General features: G+C 41.7%; 1 protein-coding gene across 2 annotated transcripts in view; it reads left to right on the top strand.

Annotated features, from left to right (window-relative positions):
- Positions 1-17627, top strand: part of KCNQ1 (potassium voltage-gated channel subfamily Q member 1) — a 279006-nt gene that overhangs the window by 179842 nt on the left and 81537 nt on the right. For both annotated transcript variants that reach the window (XM_053393727.1, XM_053393717.1), the window contains one exon: positions 15246-15321. In XM_053393727.1, coding sequence (XP_053249702.1) covers positions 15246-15321 — 76 coding nt within the window. The remainder of the gene's footprint in view (positions 1-15245; positions 15322-17627) is intronic.

The following is a 17627-nucleotide window of genomic DNA, read 5'->3' as shown; positions in this document are numbered from 1 at the left end:
AGCTTCTGTCATTTACTGCAAATAGTAAGGATTCAGCTCCTTGCTCTCCTCTCCTCATTTTCCCCCTGCCTTCCATTTTGTGCAAAAAACCTGTCTAAGGATTTATTCATGCCTGCATTTCCATGGCTCTTGATGATTCACAAAGGTGCATATGAAGTGTCTTCATTTTGAGGTGATGTCAGAGAACACAAAGGTGCTTTATACATGAAGCTCACTTGAGGGTGCAGTGATGAACATACATGTATATATATGTGACGTTCACCTAAGTCACTTGACTGCAGCCCATTATTTATAGCTAATAATCTTCTTTAACAGCCTAGATGAAACTTGATCCCCTTCACTCTTCAGCCGAAACCCCTTTTCTTTCTACATATGCTGGAAAGATGCCAATTTACTAGCTCCATTAACTTAATGAGGTTTGACAGCCTGCAGCAGCTTTTCTCATAATCCTTCTTGGTCTTAAATTTGGTGCTCCACAGTCATCTGAGTAGCTTTTTTTAACTCCTTGCCTTCTTCCAAAATATGAAAGTTTGATCCCTGTAGCAAAATAAAGAGGACTTATCCAGGAGGGTTATGTGGGCTGGGGGTTTCCCCTCCCTTTTGATCAGTAAATGTGAGTGGTCAGAATGATATATTTGCTGTTTTGTAATCATTGTTAAATTAAGAAACATATTCAGGCTGCCATCCTAACCAGTAAGACTTACTTCTGAGTAGTCATGGTTAGGTTGCAGCCTCTTAACACTAGCAGGTAACTGGATTTCTGTCTTGCTTGTAGGACATAATTCTGAGTGATTTGACGTGGTCGTGTGTGACTGAACATAATGAAGATTTTAATAATTGATAATAAAGCTCAATAATTATATGCTGTGAAGTCATGACAAGATTTACATTGGCTAAAACAATCATTCCCGAGAGGTCAACAACAGTCATAATGAAAGGTTAATCCTTTGCTTGTGTTTTATAATATGTTTAGTGGTTACTGCCTGCTAAAGGATTCATTGTGCCACTAAATTCAAATGAAACCACAACCAGACATGACATTTAGTCAAGGTTTTTAAGTTCTACCAGTTGATGAAAGGTAGAAGCAAGGGAGTGGGTTATGGTAATGCTTTTCCCCCTTGTACATGCTCTACACACACTGAAAAAAAGTGGAATTTGCAAACCAGAAGGTATACATTTTCCCCAGTTTATGTTTGGGCCAGGCTGGATGTAAACCATGGTTCATGAAGCTGCTTCAGTGCTTCTATGCTGCTTTAAAGATGCAGTTCCTATTTCATCTGAAATTGCTTGCCTGAAATGAGAAACTCTGGCTTTGTGTCAGTTTATTAAGCCAATTTGCTGCATGGGACATAACAGGAAACTGTGGTTTACTTTAACCAGGTTAGAAGCACTGAAGCAAATCCAGGGTTCATGTGCAGTCGCATGCACATTCTTGGGTTCCCATTGAGTTCAGCAGAGTGGACTGATTTTGCACCTCCCTCCACTGAGATGAGTGGCAAATGTGTGTGTTTGCTCTCTACATAAACTGAAGCTCTTAACACTCAGAAACAATGGGTAAACTAGGGTGTTTGCAAATATGTACCATATACACTTCTAAGTGTTGCTCACTGCAAAGGAATAATACAAAGTAATTGTTTTCCATTTTTGAAAGAGATGTTGCTTACAAGACATCAGATAAATTGTGTCAACACCCAGATTGTTCAGATTAAAATCAATGATTCATAAACCAGTTGACAGACATAATAGTTGGTATACAGATTAAGATACCAAGTTGTAACTTGTATACAAAAGAAGCAATATTTCATTTTCATTTTTTGCTTTACTCAGTTACAGATATTTATTTTGTTCTAGTATGTTTTTATCCTTACAGACACACAAAGGAAAGAGTTAGACAAAGGATAGCTTGAAGATATGTATAATCTTAAGAATACTTATATGGAGAATTGTAACTTATTTTACTTAACTTGCTTGTTTCTAATATTTAATTTTCAGTCCATTCAATCCCCCAAAGAATTCTCACAGCAGCTTATAAACAAAATTAAAACCCATAAACAATAGCAATAGATTAAAACAGTCCTACTGTAAAGACTGCCTAGTGAGTTGGGCTTGTGTACAGTATAGTGCTTTTCTATCTTTTAGTTAAAGTATAGAAATGAGTTGATTCACTGTCTTAGGGATATTCCTAGGTGTCTCCATTGCCAAAGGTGGGGCCAGCAGGGGCCTTCACAGTGGTGGCACCTAGTTTGTGAAATACTCTTCTCTAGAAGAAACAATTTTTTTTTTTCCTTCCAGTAGCACCTTAAAGACCAACTAAGTTAGTTCTTGGTATGAGCTTTCGTGTGCATGCACACTTCTTCAGATACGAAGAACTCTTCTCTAGAAGGATTGCTTGTATCTTACTTGGATGATGGGGGGAATTGCACGAGGAGAATATATTTTTTGTTTCCCCAGGCCATATCTGTAGTATTTTGTTTTGGTTTTGGTGTTGTTGTTTTTGGTGCTGTTGTTTTGAGAGGGGGGGTGAGATTTGGTGTTTTATTTGTAAGTTGCCCTGAAAATATTTGTATTGTAGGACAGCAAATAAATTCTTAAATGAATTAGGAAATATGATTTCATTAAAAAATAGGAAAATATTGAAGTGTCTTGCTCACTTGTCCACTGAACAGCAACAGTGGGTTTGATCCAGAGCCAGCCCAGCTATTAAGCCTCATTCTGCCTCAGGTGGCAGAAAGCCCCAAGGTGACACCTTGGGCGCCCCATGAGATCTCACTCAAAATTGACAAATCTTGTCTTTTCATTTTCTTTTCTATGTATTTTATGTATTTATTTGGCATTTCTCATCTTTGCAGAATGAAAGGTTTGGCTTTTAAAAGAGGTGCCTTTGAATGAAGCCCGGTTAGAAAGCAATTCAACATTTTGACATCAATAATACTTTTCACTGCTACCTGCTCACATACAACAAATCCTACAGAGCCATAAAGAAAAACACTAAAAAGCAGTGCAAGTAAAATAAATCAAGAGTTGCAAAATATCTATGTGCTAAAATCATTTGCAACTGTTTCTTCCACACCATTAGTACAGTTTGCTTTCTCTCTGCCCAGAAACACTATAGCACTCTTGGGGGAAAAGAAAGATTATGTCCAACCTGCACTACAAACCCTTTCCCTGGCAGGACTGAGCAATTTATATGCCAGGGCTACATTTTTCAGTCTCGGGTTAGTATTCATTTCTTCAGTTTCTAAAAGAGAACAGAGCTATACTGTGTGTATATATAATCAAGATTAATTAGGGGGGGGAGAATACTTGAGGGTAGGACCCCTGAATTGACTATCTTGAGAAATACATTTCCTAATCAAGAGCTCTACATTTTCTTGTATCTTTGTACAAAATAGCATATTATGCCCTTTCAGTGTGGGCTAAAACTGTTAGCCTCTTTCCTTTTATTATCCTTTATACATTTCTGGAGACCTTCCAGCACCTACAAAGCTTGGGATTTGGGCTATGGCTCTCTTTTTGGCAAAGGAGGGAGAGTCTTGCTAAGAATCACAGAGGTCAGCCCTATGGCAACATGCAATTAATGCTCATAACTGGGCCAGGAAGCTGGTGTGTACATGGTATTTCCCCCCTCTGAACCTTACTAAAGACTTCAGGGTTGGCCACTGTCTTTTACACTGGCTTGAATGCAAAATGCCTGCTACATGAGACATTTTTCTAGTGGATACTGATAGGCAGATCTTCTTGAGGGAATGCTGATTCCCCCCCCCCCCATCTACAGCCCCATGGCAACCCAGAAAGCTGCTCTTAAGTGTCTTGAAGCTCCCTGTAGCCAGTTTTCAGGAGGTGGAGAGGCTGGAGATGGCGTATTTACTGTGGCACACACACTGTGAGTAGAAGTGCTTCCCACGCACACAGTAGGATCTTTAGATCCAAGACACTCTGCTTAACTTTTCCTTCTAGGGACTTGCGTAATGGGGGTTGATATTTATTTTGTGATGTCCTGTAATTTTCACATCCATCTTAGAAGCATCACTGCCAGTCCATCACCATTTACTTTGTTACTCTGCGCTTAATTTTTTAAATAGTTTGTTGACTTTGGGTGTATAGCTTTCAGTCACTCTCCCCAGCGTTTCCCTCTGTGTAACTCTGAATCCTACAGCTCCCTGACTTTGTTTCTTCCAGATACATTACGCACACATAACTATTTATTTATATAGTGCTTTTCAGGCCAGAGGCCCCAGAAGAAGCGAACAACATATTAAAAAAGCAAAATAAACATTAGAGTACAACAAAATACCATAAATCACCGAGAAAGAGAAAGAATGTACGACAGCAAAATTGAAACACAAGGGCCAGAAGAAATCCTTCTGAATAGAATAGAGGATTAAAGGGTTTTCTTGCCAACCCCTAAATCCCACACACTTCAGTCTGGAAACCTGAGCAGAAATGAGAAAAACTAAAGGTTACCCAAATTAGAAGAATTAAAGGATGCTCTTACCACAATCACTCATGCTATTCAAGGTATCATGGGGAAGTAGTAATTCATCTAAATAACTGCCAAAACCTTTCCCCCAAAATAAATATAATATTAGTAGTTTCCACAAAAAGAAAGAGCCTGGCACCCTACCCTGTACTTTCTGGGCAAGCAGAGTCCCCCAGAAAAAAGATTTGATAAAAAAGATGTGGCCTTTCCCCTTATGCCAACTCAATGAGGGTGACTCACAGGAGCAATTCAGTAGCAACTCTCCCTAATGCCTGTAGGTAACCTCTATCATACTTTCTGGTTGGTCTCAGCGTATGGTGGAAATGGAGCACTGTTCTTCTGTCCTCCAGGTACTAGTCCTTAGGCTACGAGTCAAAGGCCATCAGTCACTTAGCTTGCACCTTTGTGAAAGCACTGTCTGTGTGTAATTACTCAATATAGATAGGGCAATCAAGGGCTTTAAAAATCTGTCTATATCTATCTGTCATCTATCTATCATCTATCACCTTCTACACATGCATTCTAAGGCAATGTTCAATAAAAAGAGCAAAACCAACAACACAAAAGCTGCAGATATATTTGAAGCAAAAACATAACAAAGCATGATACCAAATAGACACTTATGGCAGAGATGTATACAACCTGCTGTGAAAGCATGTTGGCTGCAGGTATTACAGGCCTTTTTCTCAATCAGATCTACCACCCCTAACTCTGGCTTTCTCTTGTTCCCTGGAGGGGGGCCAGGAACAGCATCAATCAGGAGCTTCAGGTGTTGCTTATTATATTTTTAAAAGTTCACATATACTTACTGACTCAAATTGCAGAAAAAGAAGGGAAAGGACTGAACATACTCCTGCAATCTAGCTTTCTTCCATTAGTTTGTTGTCTATGGGTTTCTTCCAACGTCTTCTCTCCCTGTTACTAACAATTCTAACTAGCTGCTATGTGAGAGAATAGTATGTTATACACATAGAGTCATTATGCAGATCACTAAAATCAGGATATATCATGTCTTCTACAATTCCCTTATTTAAAGGTCTACAAGCATAGAATTTCCCTGTCAAAATGCACCCATCTTAAAGATGGCCTCCTTTCTGTGTCCCAGCTTGATCTTAGGCTTGATCCAATGGACATGCTAGATAATGCTGTTGCATGGGTCAAAAATGAGCAGCAATTCTACAAGATAAAATGATTTTTAAACAATGTGTGTGAGAGAGAAATTGGCAGTAAAAGCACGTGGACATTCTTAGTTCCCTGAATCATGGGCTCTACCTGTCCCTAGGTAAAGGTAAAGGGACCCCTAACCATTAGGTCCAGTCGTGGCCGACTCTGGGTTTGCAACGCTCATCTTGCTTTACTGGCCGAGGGAGTAAAGCTTCTGGGTCATGTGTCCAGCATGACTAAGCCGCTTCTGGCAAACGAGAGCAGCGCACGGAAACGCCGTTGACCTTCCCGCTGAAGTGGTACCTATTTATCTACTTGCACTTTGACGTGCTTTCACACTGCTAGGTTGGCAGGAGCAGGGACCGAACAACAGGAGCTCACCCCGTCGCAGAGATTTGAACCGCTGACCTTCTGATTGGCAAGTCCTAGGCTCTGTGGTTTAACCCGCAGCGCCACCCGCGTCCCTTCTACCTGTCCCTATTTAGCAGCAAACAGGACATAGTCTCTGGCACCAGTACTTCAAAAGAAAGTTGCCGTAGCATTGGCAGCTCTCATAGTGGTCTAGTGTTGTCTACCTTGGTTTTTACATCTTTTATTTGGTATTAATTACCAAAACAGAAGTGCATGCAATTGTAGCCCAGTTGCCCTTTCTGATGAGGATAAACCACTAGCAGCAAGGGAATGATGATTCCCAACACGGAAGCAGTGAGCTGGGAGTGAGTTCTTAACCCTTTTCATTCTTGCTGTTTCTCTGCTTCAAATCACACTTCACCATCACTTCCCCTCCCATGAGGTTGGCCCCTCAAAGGCTGTTCAACCACAGTTACATGCATTTGCATGTTGTGTGTAGTTGCACAGTTTCTATCTCTGTATCTTTAAATACAGCAAGGCCTGACTGAAAAGCCAACATAAAACTCAGGATAATAGGATGGGAGCCTTCAAGACAACAAACAAACTGTCTGTGGATCATCCATAGTGCTGGAGGAATTATCGCTAATGTGTTGGCATTAGTTCTCCTGTTGCCTGATAAAGATTATGTTGAGAGAGCATTCTGCTATTAAGAGCCTTTCCCCCCTCTCGTTCACTGAAATATGGCCTGACATTCAAAACCAGAGGCCTGCTTTTACCAGGTATTTCTTTATAAAAGAGATCCTAATCTCAACAAGATAAACTGCTTAAATAAAACTTGGTGAAAGAACAGGCTGAATAGCGGATTATGCTCTAACTATTTTAAAATACTCTGCATTAGGACAATTCTGCACTTGTGCCCTAAGGGAAGAAAGTAAAAACTGCTGAGGTTTTTAGACATTTTCAGAAAGGTACTGGCCTTGCATTATATTTACTCTTTTCATTTTTGTCATGTTTATATGTGCAGAGAAGATGTGTTGTTTTGTTTTATACATGAGCAAAACTGAAATGGAAAGGGTAAACCGAGCTTGTTCTTCATGTGTTTTGAATCCATAAATACGTGCCACTGTGCTGTTTGTTGGTTTCATATTACACATTCTGATTTATGGAGGAAGGCTTCTCGTTGCAAGCTGAAATTGCACAGTATTTTTTAGCCATTGTAAGATAAATTATTCAGAACAGACTCACTTTCTAGAGGTTGTGTTGCTGCAGCAAAGATAATGGGAAATGTGCCATTGCAAGAGTGTTAGAAGCAGTTTTGTTGCCCTGTAACTGATATAAAAAGGTAAAGGTACCCCTGCCCATACGAGCCAGTCTTGCCAGACTCTAGGGTTGTGCGCTCATCTCACTCTATAGGCCGGGAGCCAGCGCTGTCCGCAGACACTTCCGGGTCACGTGGCCAGCGTGACAAGCTGCATCTGGCGAGCGAACGCAGCACACGGAACGCCGTTTACCTTCCCGCTGGTAAGCGGTCCCTATTTATCTACTTGCACCCGAGGGTGCTTTCGAGCTGCTAGGTTGGCAGGCGCTGGGACCGAATGACGGGAGTGCACCCCGCCACGGGGATTCGAACCGCCGACCATGCGATCGGCAAGTCCTAGGCGCTGAGGTTTTAGCCACAGCACCACCCGTGTCCCCTAACTGATATACTTGGTTCTTTTCTTTTCTTTTCTTTGACTAGTTCTGCTAGATATCTGCATAGTGGAGAACAAATGAAGAAAATCAGGCTGTAGAGGGTGCTTATTGTAGGGTGCAGAGCCAGCTCTGGGTTTGGATCCCAGCTCCAGGCTTCAGCAAGATGCCTTCATGTGATATGTTCCTACTGCCCACTCTGCCACTTCCTCTTGAGGAAGTGGGCCCCACCCATTTGCCACTCTGCATCGAAACCCTTCATTCCCCTTAATGGCTCATCACCCAGGCTATCACCTTATCAGGAGGCTAGCCTGGCTATTCCAAGAATTAGAAGCCTTGATTAAATTCTAACACTTCTGGATCCAGGGATTAGCGGGGTCTGGCACACAGTTTAAAACCCATAACAGTATGTATATTACATGTGTATTTAAGGTTGTTCTTCAATGGTTTTTAATGTTTATTTTTGTAAGTCGCTTTGAGTTTCAATTAAAAAACGAAGAGGGAAATAACAAATATAATAATAGTACAGATTTAAATAATGTAGCCTCCATAGCATTCAATTGTCTGTTTACTCTGATTTCAATGCCACCATACTGCGGTCACCCATTTCCTGTTATGTAATATCTAAAGGTGCAACTTAATCCACTTCAGCACATCACATGTAAAACACAGCTCAGTAATGAGAGGCTCCGTTATGAATAACCTTGCTGGGAATAACAGAATGTGTGAAAAGATTAGACTAACCTTGGGCTACAGCAAATTCTATACCAAAATTCTCAAGGGACCAGATGCTGAAAGATTTCATTAGGCTTAAATGTACCAGTGAAATGGTTTCATGTGGGTGTTCTGGATCTCTCCCACCAGATTTTGTTACATGGGAAGATTGTCACTACTTGCACAGAAAACATGTGGCAGCTCATTTGCAACATGTATCTTTAAAATCTAGTCTGCTACAGATAATGTGTAAATAAGCATTCCCCCCCCCCCCCGTTTTAAAAAAACACATATCCTACCTGGCACACAGTGAATACACATTGTAATGAAATGTAACAACTAAAATGCAACAGTTGCATAAGCTAAATTCAATCACCTTAAATATTCAGTCGAGGAATCGCTAACATTTAAATACCAGGCAATAAAATTAAGTCAAATCCATGGTGGAATGACCCTGTTTCTCTGGAAGTCTCTCCCAGGAGGGTGTTACTTTTCCCCAGAAGTACCCATGGTGCTACCATGTGAGGAGGCTTGTATGGGAGCAAACAAGTAATATTTACCAGAGCCTCTTAGCACTCTAAGAATCAGCACCTTGAATTGTGGCTGGAGGTGAATGAAGAACCCCAAAAAGGAAACAACAACCAAAAATAGTTGTATGTTTTCATTCAGTTTCAAGTCTGAAAAAAAAGAAGTTATGGCCTGTATCAACCATAGTATAATGTTATTTTGTAAATATATTTTGATTCTGTTACTCACTCCTCTGTTGACGAATCAAAGCAAAAGTGATATATAACCTGTAGCAAATTTTGTTTAATTATTAGTCTTTCTAAACCACTTTAAAAATCTCCAAGTGATGTGTAGTATGTACAACATAAAACCCATTATCTGTTAAAACAAAAATACAGCCTAGGATAAATAGGTAAAGGTAAAGGGAACCCTGACCATTAGGTCCAGTCGTGGCCGACTCTGGGGTTGCGGCGCTCATCTCGCTTTATTGGCCGAGGGAGCCGGCGTACAGCTTCCGGGTCATGTGGCCAGCATGACTAAGCCGCTTCTGGCGAACCAGAGCAGCGCACGGAAACACCGTTTACCTTCCCGCTGGAGCGGTACCTATTTATCTACTTGCACTTTGACGTGCTTTCAAACTGCTAGGTTGGCAGGAACAGGGACCGAACAATGGGAGCTCACCCCGTCGTGGGGTTTCGAACCGCCGACTTTCTGATCCGCAAGTCCTAGGCTCTGTGGTTTAACCCACAGCGCCACCAGAACAGTATAAAAACAGCATATTAAAGAGATTCAGGGGATTCAGCTGCATAAATCAGGGTTGCACCTTATGAGTCAGGCTTAGACAAAAAGAGGAGTCTTAGGAAGGCAACTGAAGTAACTGGTGGTTGCTGTTTCAATATGGCAGATGAAAGGGCAGTGCACAGAAAGGGGGCAACAGAAAATAAGTGTTTTTGTGCATCACTATCCTGTGATCTTCTCTAGGGGGCAGTGTCATAAGCAGAGTTTCCCCATATGATTCTAAGTCATCTTGCAGGTATATACAGGGGCAGTCAGTCTTTGAGGTAACTTAGTCCTGAGCTGTTCAGGGTTTTCTATGCTAACTAGACCTTAAACATAGCCTGATTATGTGCACCCACGTACTGATCATGGTCCTAATTGTGTGTAGTAGGCAGGGCGATCCAACAGTATCAAAATGAAAAGTCTGTCATCTTTATTTGCTGCATTTTAAAATATTTCAGTGAACGCGAAGCCACTGTGTGAAATGTTTTCCTGACAGGGAAGGATACATATTCAGTCAAATTGCTAAACAGCCAACATAATGCAACACATGGAGACAAACACACTTGCCGTGAAAGAAAGCGTGCTAAACCAATGGCAGTAAATTTAAATCTAACCTAGGGAATGTGCTTTGCAAGATTAACACGTGCTATTCAGACAATAATTCAGATCAATCAAAGGCAGGAAATTCAAACTTTAAGCTAAGTGTAGACTTGACATTCGGAATTTCCTGCCTTTGTATGCCAAAACTAGGTATGTCAAATTGACTTTTTGAAATAGGAATTTAAAATATCAAGAGATTTACTAGTTAATGGTGATTTATAATAATTTTCCAAAGCACATTTCAGAAATGTTGTTAATAAGTTGGGCTGTTCTATTTCATGAATTGTCAGTGTATATAAAATTATAGAACATAATATGGTATTTTCCTAAGTCACACTTGCATTCATTCATTATATAAACATTTCTGTCCTGTCCTTTTTGTGCTTATGCACATTGATCTATTAAAAGACAAATAATAAAAAATGCATAAAGCACACAACATTAAAATTTGTTTAAAAGCAACAATAGCATAGATCACAAGTAAAAATGACCTTAGCAGGCAAAAGCCTGCCAGAACAAACCATTTTGTGTGCCAGAACAAACAATTTTGTCATCTGGTACAGATGACAAAATGCAACCAAAGAGGGGTCTATCCACACTTCATGGGGCCTGATAGCCCACAATACTGCTATGGCCACCGGAAAGCTCCTACCTCATATTACCACCAACCATGCCTGCAACCTAGATGCAACACAGAGAAGGGCCTCACCTGCTTAGGCAGCAGGTAGGATAGTATGGAATGGTGTGAGTCTTCAGGTATCCCACGTCCAAATTATTTAAGGCTTTAGAGATAAGCTTCTTCTGTCCAGAACAAGTAAAAACGTGTCTGGCGTTGTCATTGTCCCCTATGATTCACTGCTCTGCAGTGGAGAAGCTGTGTCCCTCCTGATGCCTTTTGGACTCCACATCTCGTCATCCCTGGCCTTGCTGACTGAGGCTGATGGGAGTTGTAGTGTAGCAACATCTGGAGGGCCACAGGTTCCCCATCCCTGCTCAGGTATAAGTGTATCTAGCGTGCATGGATGTACACTATGGGTGCAGTGCTCAGCTCACCATAGATATTACAGCACAGTTCTACACGTGCCTGCTCAGGATCCAGTTCAATGTGGCTTGTTCTCAAGGACACAGAGTGGTTGTAATTTCATTAGGGAAGGGAGGCTGCATGAATCAATTGTGCAGATCTTCTGCAGTTCTACTGCAAAACCCACCTGTTGCTCTTATCTTCCTAAACAGTTGTGCTTTCTTTGAAATTGTGTGGAAACTGATAGCAATTTAAACAAAGAAAGAAAAAAGGTTTCTTGTGGGGGAGGGGAAATTCTTTATACTGATTTTTAATTTGCCCAGAGTCCTTGAACAGTTGGAGTAAGCTTTTGTTGTGTATCTTTTGTCTATAAAGGTTTCTGGCTCGTTAATGTGTAGGGTGAGGGGCAGGCGTGTTGGAAATACTTTCTGTACTCCTTTAGTATGGAAGGCTTTTTTTAAAAAGAAGTCCCCTGATATTGTGACTTGGCTGTCTTACATTGTTTGGAAGATTTGTTCTTTTATTGTATTTTAATATGCAATTCGCTGCATGTTATTATAACTGTTTATATTATGATAGCAGTTTTATTCACCACTTGAAATCAGAGAATCTTGGAGTTGGAAAGGACCCCAAGGGTCATCTAGTCCAAGCCCCTGCAATGCAGGAATCTGAGCTAAAGCATCCTTTGACGGATGGCCATCCAACCTCTGCTTAATAAAAACCTCCAAGGAAGGAGAGTCCCCAACCTCCCAAGGGAGATTGTTCCACTGCCAAACAGCTCTTGCTATCAAAAGTTTTTTGAATGTTTAGGCGTAATCGCCTTTCTTGTAACCTGAAGCCATTGGTTCGAGTCCTACCTTCCAGAGCAGGAAAAAACACAAGCATGTTCCCTCTTCCATGTGACAGCCCTTTAGATATTTGAAGATGTCTATCATATCTGTTCTCAGTCTCCTCTTTTCCAAGCTAAATGTGTCCAACTTTTTCAATTGCTCCTGGTAAGGCTTAGTTTCCAGACCCTTGATCATCTTGGTTGCCCTCCTCTGCACACGTTCCAGCTTGTCAACATCCTTCTTAAATTGTGGTGCCCAGAACTGGACACAGTATTCCAGGTGTGGCCTGATAGAATAGAGTGGTACTATTACTTCCCTTGATCTGGACACTATACTTCTGTTGATGCAGCCTAGAATAGCATTAGCTTCTTTTTTGATGCTGCATCACACTGTTGACCCATGTTAAGCTTGTGGTCCACCAAGACCCCTAGATCCTTTTCACATGTACTGCTAGTAAGCCAGGTGTCCCCCATCTTATATTTGTGCATCTGGTTCTTCCTGCCTAAGTGTAAACCTTACATTTGTCCCCATTGAAATTCATTAGCTTTCACTCAGTTCTCCAATCTGTTAAGGTCATTTTGAATTCTGATTCTGTCTTCTGCAGCATTAGCTACCCCTCCCACTTTGGTGTTGTCATTGTGCTCTTCCAGTTGTTCCATCATCACAAACATTTATCTTTGCCTGATGGAATGATCTCTCCCCCCTCCCACATGCACTGTTTAGGGGGTTCTCCAGACCATCAACACCATCCCAAGCTGCTTTAGGAGGAGGAGATGGGTGGGTCCAGTTGCACTAGAGGTACTCATTGTGCTGGCTCCTGCTAGTGCACATACTTTTTCGAATCTGGCCTTCAGTCCTTCCACACACAAAAATCAACTCTAGGTTACCCTCCCCACCTGCCGCTTTCATAATTTCAGTAGCATAATGAATGGTGTGGCAGAGTGGGTGGGTGATTTTGTCATTGCTGTTGTGAAACAGTGTCACCCAGAAATCTACCAGTAGATCCAGTCTAACAGGAAGAATCATTAACTTTGGATATACAGTGGTGCCCCGCAAGACGAATGCCTCGTAAGACGGAAAACCCGCTAGACGAAAGGGTTTTCCGTTTTGGAGGTGCTTCGCAAAACGAATTTCCTATGGGCTTGCTTTGCAAGACGAAAATGTCTTGTGAGTTCCTGCGGGGTTCCCCCCCCCTTTTCCCCAAGCCGCTAAGCTGCTTAACAGCTGATCGCTAAGCCGCTTATCAGCTGATCGCTAAGCCGCTTATCAGCTGATCCGCTAAGCCGCTTAACAGCTGGTCCGCTAAGCCGCTTAACAGCTTATCCGCTAAGCTGCTTATCAGCTGATCCGCTAAGCCCGCTAAGCCGCTAATAGCACTAATCCGCTAAGCTGCTAATGGGCTTGCTTCGCAAGACGAAAAAACCGCAAGACGAAGAGACTCGCACCACTGTACTTGTTACTCACCTAAGTGTCCAAGGTGTGTGTAAAGCAAGTGTGCCAATATCAAAATGGGAAAATCAGACAATATTGTTCCAGATACAAAGTCACAGATTCTGTCCTATTTTCCCATTTTGTTGTCTTTCTTCCTAACCTATTAGTCAATGAAGCTTCCACAATAGGATGGCCTAATAGCTGAAGTGACTGAAATCTTTAACTACTACAGTTATGAACTGATGTTATCGGAATAGTAGCTTCAACATCTTGGACCAAGGGGCACCAAGCGGGGCATTTCTTCTGCCGATACTGCCAGACGCTAAAAGGGATTGTGCTTTCCTCACAAGCTCTACTGCCGAGAGCAATTGTGGTACTGCTGCCGCTGCCATGACTGTGTCTGTTTGGTGGGCAGAACACCGTCGCCTCACTCATGTCTTTCACCAGCATTAAATTGACTTTAGTGAAGCTATTAATTATTGACTTGAATGAAAAGAACAGTCTTGCTTGGCACGCATCCAGCAAAATTCATACTGGGGTGCTGAACAAAGACAGTTCCCTTCTGTTAAAATGAATATGATATGCAATGGTGGTGGGTTTCTGGTTTGTCTGGTTTTTTGTTTTTTTAAAAAAGATGATTCATATTATGTAATAAACATAATATGGGGTGAGTGGGTGTGCACCACAAAATGAATACAACTCTTAAACCACATACTCTAGATTAGTTCTCCTACTAATTGAACAGAGGTCTTTGTAGCACTCTTAACCCTTTATGTCTCTGTACTATAAATACTTCTTCCCAAGTATTCTTTTTGACTCCTTGTTACTGCATGTATTTGTGCTTCTAAAACAAATAGAGGGTGACTGTGGTGCAGCAATCAGTATGCCAGACTAGGACCCAAGGGGACAAGAGTTCAGATCCCTGCTTGGGGATGGCCCAACTTTCAGCCTAACCTATCTCACAGGATTGCTTTGAATATTATACGGAGAACCTTGAAGGAAAGGTTGAATGCAAAAATAAATAAACAAATATTTTAACCTCAGTGTTCTAGCATACTCTGATTCCAGTGAAATAAATGCAACCTTTTGTTAATTTGCTTTTTCACATATGGATATGCTTCATCATGATTGCATATGTAAATGCTGTGTCTGTCTCTCTGTGTGTGTGTGTGTATTGGAAAAGGGGGTGGGAAGGAAACCTTTTTATAAAGGGCTGCTGCACCCACGCACCCACCCTTTCCTACTTTATCAGGCCAGGTGGGGGGGTTCAAATAAAATGTGAGGGTGCTTGTTTTCTTGAATTGTGTGCATCAGCAAGCACAGTAATCTGAAACCTCTACCTTTTCAACATGAATAGCTGTTACTTTTGAGGGGGAAAGGGTGGGAAAGCTAACTGGATGGATTCATTTGACACAGGGGTAGATTTCATACACTTCTCACTACTTAATACCATGAAAGACATTAAGTTCTAGTATAAATCGTAGAGATAAACACTTTGGATTTTAGTAGCTTGGTCCTTTGTCACAATAATAGTAGCACGTTGTGTCCTCAGGAAGGATTGTTGCCCCTCTTATAAACATTCGCTTGTTACCAAAGCACTTACTGGGGATCATTATCATTATTATGTGGGCAGAGATGCTCTTTTCCGTCTAACTCGCCCTTCTCATTTTTCCCACAGCTTGCGAGAACATCACCGTTCTGCCATTAAGGTGATACGTCGGATGCAATATTTTGTGGCAAAGAAGAAATTTCAGGTGAGGTGATGAATAGTGAGCTGCTTTATCTAAATAAACTCTTTTATTCTTCTGGGCTTATTATTGTTCCTTTTGTGGGCTTAAGAAAGAAAAGACGAAGGCAATTCATTTTAGTGATGGTGAGTTACACCCACTATTCTCTCCCTTCTTGAATAGGGTGGTTGTTTAGCAGCAGGTTAGTCAACTGTGGATGCACTGGGAACAGGCTAAGCCCCTGAAATGTACCATGAATTAAAATGTTATTTTCTGCTAATGGACTTGACCTTTCACCTTCTGTTATCTCTTTTTCCTTGCAATGCAAACATTCTCATATGTCTTCATTAATTCTGAGCTGTATATTATTGTCAGGCTGACTCAGTGGGCCTAGAGATTAGCATACTACCTTAACCTTGTTTCTATCTCATACTTGCTGCGGTCCTGATAAGAAGCTGGGATAGAAATTTGCAGGCGTGCTGGAAGGTTTCTGCCACCTTTCTCACACATACTCCTGGGAAAGCCTGCTCTGAGAGGACCAGCTAGCTGTATTTTTACAATGACCTGTTGGTTTGATTTCCAGTGCCTGTTTTACTTATTGGCAATCTGGCATCTCAACAGGCTGTGTTCCCATGAACACATAAGCTTTTCGGTGTTTGTTCTTCGGGAGCAAGTTGCTCTGTTCTGTGCACTTCTTGCACACTATTCATATGTGGAAGTCAAAACAGCTCAGTTCATGGAAGGGTTATTGAGTTCCTTGAAAACTTGTTGGGAATATAACTAGTAACCTCCTGCAAGTTCTATATAGTTCTGTTCAAGCCTTCATTAAACACTTATACTCAGACATGGAGATTGACACATTTATTGGATGTAAAATCTACATTCAGGCCATCTAACTTCTATTTTAAGAAAAGCTGGTTTCTGTGATTTCTCCTTTGCATGTTTTTTCTCTTACACTGCATACTTACTTTTCTTTTAAAATTTGCGTAGTTTCTTCTGATTTTGCCATTCAGGTGGAGAGACAGGCATGGAACTATACAGAACACTGGTGCCTCACCCCCAGCCACTGGAAATCTTATTCAGTCACTTGTCCGGCTTCTGAGACGTTTCCCACATACTTTCAGATAGATCTTCTTTCCATCCACATAGTCTTGAAAGTTGGTTTGAGATAAAGCAAGCGGAGATGACTGCTGTGGTGAGGCTGAAGCTGGAAAAATCCACTTTCTTGTAGGCCACATTGGTGACAAGAAGAAGTATGGGTTGCCTGGGACGGGGGACACTTTAATACCACACCCAGGCCTGGCCCAACGATGAGGCAGGGTCAAGTGCCCACTTGGAGCAGCAAAAGTCCAAGGGGTGGACTTTTGCCTCCACCACCTGCCCCGCTGCCTCCACCACTAGTGGAGAAGCGGTACCGGTTTCTGGTGAGATGTCACCGAAATCTCACAAGACTTCAGCGAGATCATGCAAGATCTCCCCGGAAGTCAGTGCCACTGCTGGCGCTTTGTGGGCGGTGCCACGCAGTGCAGGTAAGAGAGGCGCTGGTGGCAGGGCAGCAACGAGGGAGTGGGATAGCAGCAGGGTGGGGGGCGGCACATTCCCATTTCACCTCAAGCAGTGAAGTAAGATGAGCTGCCCCTGGCCACACCACCACTGGTCACCCTAAACTCCAAAAAGTTTATGAAAAAAGTCATCAGCAAGCTGCCTTTATAGCTGCTTCTGTGTGGTCTGGTTCTCCCCACTGGTAGTAGTAGTAGTTGTAGTATCCAAATTCTGTTATCAAGATTTTAGAAGTGTTTTTTTAAAAGATAATGCATTCATTAGCAGGATTGGTATTCCATTAAAAGGTTGTCTTGTACCCATGTACTTCATACTGAAAATGAGTACAAAAAGCTGCTGTACGTGGTGAACAAAGTTTATTTTGGAGTTCCATTGATGACAGGGGTAACTGACATGTCTGTTGTGGCTTTTACAATGATGTCACCAGACGCTCTTGATGTATTTATAGCTTTATATTTCAAAGTGTTACCGCAAACTGTGCTGTACTTTATACGTAATTCAGTTACCTTACTATCAATCAGGAATTGTGTATGTAATTTTCTGTAATCACTTCAGAGGGCTTTCTGGCAAACAAGATAGTTCAAAGTTCTTTGTACTTCAAAGAATGTTGCACACGCTTGTACTTGGCCATTGTTTGGTTACACTCCTCAGAATTTCCTGCAGCTTGAACTTCCCTCTTTTCTTTCCCATTCTGGCTCTGAGGGAAACACCGTGCCATGCAGCTGCTGCGCACACAACCAAATAGCAGGAGCAGTAAGCAGCAGCTGTGCACA

Source organism: Podarcis raffonei, chromosome 1 (genome assembly GCF_027172205.1).
Source record: "Podarcis raffonei isolate rPodRaf1 chromosome 1, rPodRaf1.pri, whole genome shotgun sequence".
NCBI classification, from domain to species: domain Eukaryota; kingdom Metazoa; phylum Chordata; class Lepidosauria; order Squamata; family Lacertidae; genus Podarcis; species Podarcis raffonei.
Note: the sequence above shows the minus strand (reverse complement) of the source record. Positions and strands in the feature narration are given on the sequence as shown.